The sequence below is a fragment of the Lemur catta genome, chromosome 2 (genome assembly GCF_020740605.2).
Source record: "Lemur catta isolate mLemCat1 chromosome 2, mLemCat1.pri, whole genome shotgun sequence".
Classification (NCBI taxonomy): domain Eukaryota; kingdom Metazoa; phylum Chordata; class Mammalia; order Primates; family Lemuridae; genus Lemur; species Lemur catta.
In genome coordinates, this window is record NC_059129.1 from 35195935 (window position 1) to 35203702 (window position 7768).

The 7768-nt window shown below is 47.5% G+C and overlaps 1 protein-coding gene across 3 annotated transcripts in view; it reads right to left on the reverse strand.

Moving 5' to 3' along the window:
* Window positions 1–6577, reverse strand: part of LOC123632705 (Snf2 related CREBBP activator protein) — a 33909-nt gene extending 27332 nt beyond the window's left edge. Inside the window, exons 1-6 of one of the 3 annotated variants that reach the window (XM_045543298.1) lie at window positions 6305–6577; window positions 4742–4815; window positions 3845–4107; window positions 2403–2654; window positions 1030–1215; window positions 666–806 (exon numbers count right to left, since the gene is read on the reverse strand). In XM_045543298.1, the coding sequence (XP_045399254.1) occupies window positions 666–806; window positions 1030–1215; window positions 2403–2654; window positions 3845–3898 (633 nt within the window). In that variant the 5' untranslated portion in view covers window positions 3899–4107; window positions 4742–4815; window positions 6305–6577. Of the gene's footprint in view, window positions 1–665; window positions 807–1029; window positions 1216–2402; window positions 2655–3844; window positions 4108–4741; window positions 4816–6015; window positions 6164–6304 lie in introns of those variants that run through there. The other 2 variants (XM_045543296.1, XM_045543297.1) reach the window with 2 other exon arrangements.
* Window positions 6578–7768: the final 1191 nt, after the last annotated feature.

Below are 7768 nucleotides of genomic sequence, written 5' to 3' on the forward strand. Positions count from 1 at the left end.
GTCCTCCCACCTCGACCTCCAAGTAGCTAGGACTCCAGGCATATGCCATGGTGCCCAGCTAGAGCTAGATCTTAAAAGACAGGTAGGTGTTCCTTAAGTGCAAGTGAGGAGAGAAGCATTCCCAGCAGCAGAAAAAGCATGTGTGAATGGCCAAGGATGTACAAAGAGAAGATAGGTTTGAAGTGGAAGGGAAGAGGAAAGGAACTGGCAAGAGGCAAAACTGAAAATATTGACAACCCAGGTAATACTTGAGAATTACAACTTAATATATGGGCAATAGGAATTCTGATGGTATTTAAGCAGGTAAATAGCATAAATACGTTTTAGAAAACACATGCTAAATCCCCTGCATAGGACAGATGGCCTAATGGTGTCAAGGAGTACTGTTAACAACCCCAAAGGCAGGGCCCATATTTTACCACTATGCTTTTTCTTCCACACAGCACTCAATGCCAAATATAGATATTTACATTTATATAAATGCACAATATAAGTATAATTAGAGTTGCTTGAAATTACAATATTCATTCCTGCAGATACTGGGCAAAAAACAAAAAGAATGAAATTATAACATTCATTCTCTCAAGGAGTTGATCATTTCCACTACCATGCCATCCAGCAATCTAATCCCAGGCCATTTCCATTTTCCAATTCCTGCTGCCTACCTTCTCCACATTGCTCCAGAACTGCCTGACATCCTTGGCCATGGTGGAAGCGATTCGGCGCAGCTTGGCCTGCTCCTCCCTCCGGGCCCGTTCCTCTTTCTGCCGCTGCTCCTCATGGTGTCGGATCACCATGCGAACCACCTATGGGAATGAGGACCCAGTATGAAAACACGCAAAGCCAGACCTCCCAACCCACCCACCCAACCAAAGGCAAAGAAAATAAACAAGACCAAGAAATCAAGGAAGTCAGAGTTTGCCTCTTAACACCTATGTCGTTCTGTTCGATTCCCTTCCAACTCACTCATTCACCAAGAGAAAACAAACCTGAAAAGAAAATGGAAAATGGAGCCACTTGAGGACATACCTTACGAGCCACACCCCGTTTCCAACGGCGCTCCTGAGCAAAATCAGCAGAGAGCCACTGCATCTCTTCACATAGATAGTCCCAGTGGCCTTTGGGGCGAGGGGGCTCTGGCACCTTAGGCAGCCTCTTCAGTGACCAGAAACCCTCCTTCCGCAGCTCAGCAATCCGAGTCTCAATCTCAGCCTCCTAATGAGGGATATATACAGGGTCATTCAACAATTCCTGGACACATACTCCACCTCACTACCAGGGCTGAATTCCTGAGCCCTGACTGAGCTAAGTGTTTTATGCTTGTGTTTCAGTCCACATACCAATCCTACAACTAGGTTTTATACTCTCTGCAGATGAGGGAAAAAAGATCAGAGAGATTAAGTGATTTGCCTGAAATCACAGCTAGAAATCAGAGCTAAGAATCAAAAACAGGTCTGAGGACTCCAGACACCAGATTTCATGCTCTTTCCATTATTTCACACCATCTCCACACCTCATAAACATAAGTGAGACTTGGGAAAATATACCTTAAGAGGAGCTCCCCAAAGAAGCAGGGAACGCATGCTTCCTTCTTGACTCTAGATACAAGGGGTCATCATCACTGTAGAATTCTACTTACTTTGAGTACATTCATGCTGAATTTAAGCTTAGAAATATGCTATAAAGCCAATTTACACAATCTTGTTTCTATTTTAATAAATACTATTTTTGTAAAAGTACATATTGTGTAAAAAATACTAAAAAGTTTAACAGCAGTTAGGTACAACAAAAAGACAAGTTGGTCATTTTTACTAAAATTTCTACATTGATTATATTTTATGATAAGAAAAAATAAAAGCATTTTTCTTTAATGGAGGTGACTTAAAAAACTCAGGATAACTTCTCATCAAACAAGCACCAGAATCATCTGGAGGGCTTCTTAGAACAGACTGCTAGGTCCCAAGCCCCAGAGTTTTACAATGGTAGCTTAGAGGAGAGTACCAAGAATTTACATTTCTAACAAGTTCCCAGCTGATGCTGATGCTGTTGGCCCAAGAACCACATTTATCACTGAATAAATGTAACACAAACTGCAGGATAGAAATCATAAGTAGAAATCAGTAAATTTTAAGAATATCATAATTTACAAAGCACTTTCATGTCTATTTGCTCCTTTAAACTTCATAACCGCCTACATACTATCATAACATCCCTTTTTGTTTATTTAAAGCAAAGTAAAGTGAGGCACAGTGTTTAAGCAATTTGCTCAAAGACATGTAAGTTAAGGCAGAGCCTAAACTCTAAGCCCATGACAAAAAAGGAAAGAAACACAAAATATCCATGGGATGTGGGAGCTCAGGGAACAATTCCCAAGAATCCTCACAGGCCTTCCCAAAACGTACGTGCTTGGCCTGCTCTGCAATTTCAGCATGGCTCTTCTCCCACTTTGGGCCTTTGTTAGTCAGGTCAGAAGCCTGGGGTAAGCTGAGCCCCTCCAGGGGTACTGTGGCACCATCCGGGGGGCCTGGAGGTCCATCCAGAGAGGAATCTTGAGCTATGTGCTGGGGGGAGATGCCGCCTGCCCCACTAGAGGCTGGGGAACTGGATGAGGCAGGGGACACAGGATTGCTGCCTGTCATGCCGTCCGACACCATCTAGAAAAGGGGAAAATGGAGAAAGCAAATGCTTAGCACTCTGCTAAATGTTTTAATTACGTTATTTTGTTCCATCTTCACAAGAAAAAACTGGAGAGTAAAGTATCAACCTTACATGTATAAACACAAACGTTCAGGATAAAGTTTAATATGGGACTCAAGATAGCAGAGCCAAATTTATAATAAATGCTTGACATGCAGGAATTAAATCCTGACATTTACACAGTTCCTAAATTCAAAAACACTACTATAAGATTTCAAATTCTGATCCTTTCAGAGCCTCAATTATTTCACTCATATAAATAACTCCTTATTTTCCCCCCATTTTCATAACAAGTATGGCAGATTCACCTATGGAATTAATCTGAACTACCACTAAATTCAACAGACACCAAAAAACCCCAAGCCACTCAAAATCTCTTCATTGGAGAGGTAGAGGTTGGGGAAATGGTCACTGTTCTCACACACCCACACATCACCTTAAAAGGTACTGCACAAGCAATAACAAGTAAAGAGCAAATCCTACTGAAATATCAGGGTACTCAGGAAATTCACGAAATTCATTCCAGGACATAAGCCTCACATCACACCACTCAAATTCCCACCTCAGCTAAATGACAAAAGACTATCCATCACAAATTTTCCTAGTTGCTCAGAAAATTATAAATATCAAATCTATAGACATCAAAAACCTCCCATACATAAACCTAGATCTGTCAGTTCTGAAAGCCATGTTTCTCCTACCCCACACACTTCCTTGGTATGAGAAAATAATGAACGTTACACACCATCCATAAGGCCTATCCTGTTCCAGTTTTGAAAGAAACGAAACTATTCTCAAAGTATATAGTCTTAGAAGCATCTTGCCCCAACGTCCATTTCTAACCTGAACTAATTCAACCTTTTTTTAGGTAATAAGAAGTCTTTGTACTCTTGGAAACCAATATTACATTAATGTCAAATAAAATGTGAGCATCAAACAGGCATGACATACTACAGCCCAGCCCACGTAAGTACCAAAGATTCTCTAGACTCAGCTACCCAATAGCTAGAAACTGCCACATTTCTTCCACCTCAGATCCAACAATCTACACAGCAGAAGCAAAGAAACCCTCCCCACTTTCAAACCTGCATCAGACCTGGTCTTGATTATTGCAGGAAAAAGAAAAAGAAAAAAAACAAAAACAAACCTGTGTCTGTAGGATTGGGAGCTGCGGGTGAGCAGGGGAGGGGCTGCTCTGCATGGTCCCACTCCCAGGCTCCTTGTTGGATGCCTGAAGAATGACTGGGTCGTTATCACCACTGCTGCTGGCCGAGGGGCTGGCGTCCGGCTGCAGGGCATGCTGGGAGCTGGCCTCATTCTGGGCCACCGGCCACCGGGACCCACCTTCCAGGGCCCGGGGCCCACCAGGGCGTCCCAGCCTCCGCTCAGGTCCACCAGCTTCTGGAGCACCTAAAGTAGGATTTTAAAAAAGGGTATAAATTGGATTAGAAGAAATTAAAGAATTCTTTGGAAAAAAACAGGAATTACATTAGAGAATAAAGATGAACAGTGATTATAGCCTACATACCTTAAGCATTTACTATGAGTCAGATACTTGTGTTCTACAACCTTCACATCTATCTACTTTATGAATCAGGTACTTTTCACACCACAACAAATATTTATTTAGTTCCTTCTACACATTGAGGATAGAACCACGTAGAAAAGATCCCTGACCTAAATGAAGCTTACATTCTTATGTTATCTCTACTTTTTAAGTTAGGAAATCAAGACCTTACGACATACAGAAGGTCACACAGTAAGGAAATGGTAGAGGGAAGACTTAACACCAGATAGCCTGATGCTAAAACCACGGAGAACCTGCTACTCTCCCTGGGAGAGCCAGGTTGACCAAATATTCCTCTATCCACAGCCCCAGTTATGTTGCACTACTATAAACAAAACCTCTACAGAAAAACACATGCAAATATTCCCATAGCTCTCCAGAGTGAAAAATCCACAAGTGCTGACCTGTAATTTTTCTCATTATCTCAAACATATTTCCCATTAGCATCAATACAAAAAATGGCATCAAACTCCTCACCTGTGTGAGCTGAGACCACACCCCCTGTGAAAGTCTGCACTTCCACGGTGCCGCCGTACTGAGAGGAATCAGGCCTGAAACAGAAGAGGTGGAAAACAGCAGTGAGGAACTAATCCACATTTGAACATCCATCCAAGTTTACTACTTACTTCAGCTTGAGACTTTTAAATATACCCAAATCAGCTCAAAGGCTAAGAAAAGAAAAGCTATAGTAGAAGCTCACATTTCAAAATAAAAACAACCATGCTTTGTAAAAAAAAAAAAAAGAATTCCGTAAAGACACAGGATTCTGCCTGGGAAGAGGAGAAGGGGAGAAGTGAAGCAAAAAGAAAGTTCAAAAACCTAAAGTGTAAAGGGCGCCAATCACTGAATGAAGGACAAGTAATATAGCAAAAAAAGCTGTCACATCCAGAAACTCAAAAAGGTGCTGGCTGCCTGCTTACCTTTCCAGTGACAACCGAACACAGTCAGAAATAAGACCGGAATTCCCAGGAAAAACAAAACAAAACACGCTGGTCACAGGAGAATCCACCCAGGATTCAGGGTAGGGCCCTGTGAATCCTATACCTGCGCCATGAGCCACTTCCCCAAACACAAGAACTACAGCAACAGACATTAGGGAGCAGTCAAATGTGAGGGAGGCCGCACTGCCAAGAACCATGCGCCGGAAAAAGGCAGGGTTAACCCACACAAGGCCCGGAAGTGTTTCCCCAGTGTTTAAGGAAATTACTTAACCATGGTGCCGCCTTTGATGCACTCCCTCCACAACATATTCCCGGGAGCCGAGCTAGCCAGAAACCAAGAAGCCTGAACTCTTGACCTCAGTCTTCATTACTGTCTCCCAACCACTCCCAGCCAACTGACCTGGCGTGACCCCTGACCTCTGCCCAAGTTGCCGCTAGCCCTAAGATAGCCCCGCCCCCTCCTAGACTCCCACCCCACCCAACGTGCGCGCCCGGCTGGGGGAGGGGCCCGCGCGTGCGCGGCTGGAGGCGGAGTGAGCCGGCTGCGCGCACGGCCCGGGGGCTCCCGCCAGAACCCAAACCCAGACACCCAAGGGTCACAGGCTGGGAAGCCCCTCATCCAAGCCCGCCAGGAAGCACCCTCATCACCAGACCGCGAAAGGCTGAAAGAGGCAGAGTGCGTGCCGCCAGTTCCTGGTCCTCTGACTGGACATGGTGGGCGCGTGCCCCGACTACTCGTCCCACGCCCCCCTTCCTCTTCCCGCGCGCCCCTGGGAAGGGACTGGGGTTGGTGGGCGGGCAAGAGCGCACCTGGGTCTGTCCTCTCAGGGCTCCCTCGCTCGCTCAGGCACGCGTGCGCAGAAGGGCGGGAGAGGAGACGCGCCGGGGCCCAGTGCCGGCCGGCCTGACCCCTTCAGTCTGTCTCTATGGGCGCGCGCCGACAGCCTCACGCACCGGCCCCGGGGCCCCGGCTGAAGGTGCGCGCGCAGCACCCCGGGAAGGTGGGAGGGGGAGGCGGTGGCGGAAAGATGCGCGCGCAGCCACCCGTCAGGGGAGGGGGAACTGTGGAGTGTCCGCCATCTTGTCTCCCTCTCCTTACCTGCGTCCTCGGGGGCGTGCGCACCACCCCCCCTCCCGGCGAGGAGGGGGGAGGGCCCCCTCTTGGCCGCCGCCTTCACGGCCTTTAACTCCCCTGGGGACCGCGGCTACTGCCACCGCCTTGGTGCCACTGCTTCCTCTCACGGCACAGAGATTAGGACGGTGGGCGGGAAAACGAGACGCTACTCCCAGCGAACAGCCGCCGCCGTTCCCGAGGCCTCACCAAAATGGCCGCCGCCGTCTCGGCCGCCACCACCACAACCACCACAGCTCGCTATCGCTACCGCCGGCGCGGCCCGTCCTCTCGCGAGAGACAGTAACTGGAGGTCGGGCGGGGAGGCTCGCGTGCTAGAGTAGGGTGCCTCCCAAGCGCAAAGCAGGCTGGGAGAGGTAGTCCGCCTGGAGGCTCCGCGCCTGCCCCGCAGCGGAGCGTCTTTACCCTCTGCCGCTGAAGCTACCTCGGGCTGCATTGCGGCTGCCAACTCGGACCACCACCACCTCTCTCTCTCTTTTTTTTTTTTTACCAATCAACCAGTGAGCTGAAGTAAGTTAGTAGTGGAGCCTGGACCCTCTGCTTCTCATGGCAGCCTACTTCGGCAGCGCTGCCTCGTTTTACATGAGGGTGGTTTCCCCGATAGCTTTGCAAATACCTGTGCTATCTATTCGCAAACTTTGTAGGTTAAGAATCTCTTAGAGCTGCGGTCCCCAATCCCCGGGCCCCGGACCGGTTCCGTGTGGCCTCTTAGGGCCTGTTAGGGACCGGCCACATCCCACCCCACCCCCGTCCGTGGAAAAATTATCTTCCATTAAATTTAGGGACGGAGTGTCGCACAGCAGGGGTGAGTAGGGGGGTGAGCAAGCGAAGTTTCATCTGTATGTATAGCCTCTCCCCATCGTTCGCATCACCACCTGAGCTCCTGAGCTCCCTCCCGCGTTGTCCGTGGAAAAATTGTCTCCCATGAAACCAGTCCCTGGTGCCAAAAAGGTTGGGGACCGCTGCCTTAGAGAATCTGATACCCTCACCCCAGAATAGAGCAATAAATAACAACTACCTTCTACAGAGGCTACTTTGTGCATTGATTATCTCTTTTAACCCTAACAGTGTTTCATTTTACAAACGAATTAAGATTCAGAGATTAAACAGTGACGGAGTCCAAAGCCAAGATTCATAGCCGAGCAGACTAAGGCACAAGAATGCACATGCTTTCACAAATTTTGCTACCTAAAGCCATAGGAGACCAGGTTAGGAAGCCCCGATACAGCTTTATTTCTTTTCGAAACAGTGTCTCTGTTGTCCTGGCTATAGTGCACTGGCATGATTTTAGCTCACTGTAACCTCAAACTCCTGGGCTCGAGGGATCCTCCTGCCTCAGCCTCCCATGTAGCTGGGACTACAGGTGTGAGCCATTGCACCCTTGATTAAAGCTTTCATTCAGTTCTTTTTTATGATTTACAACTCACATTT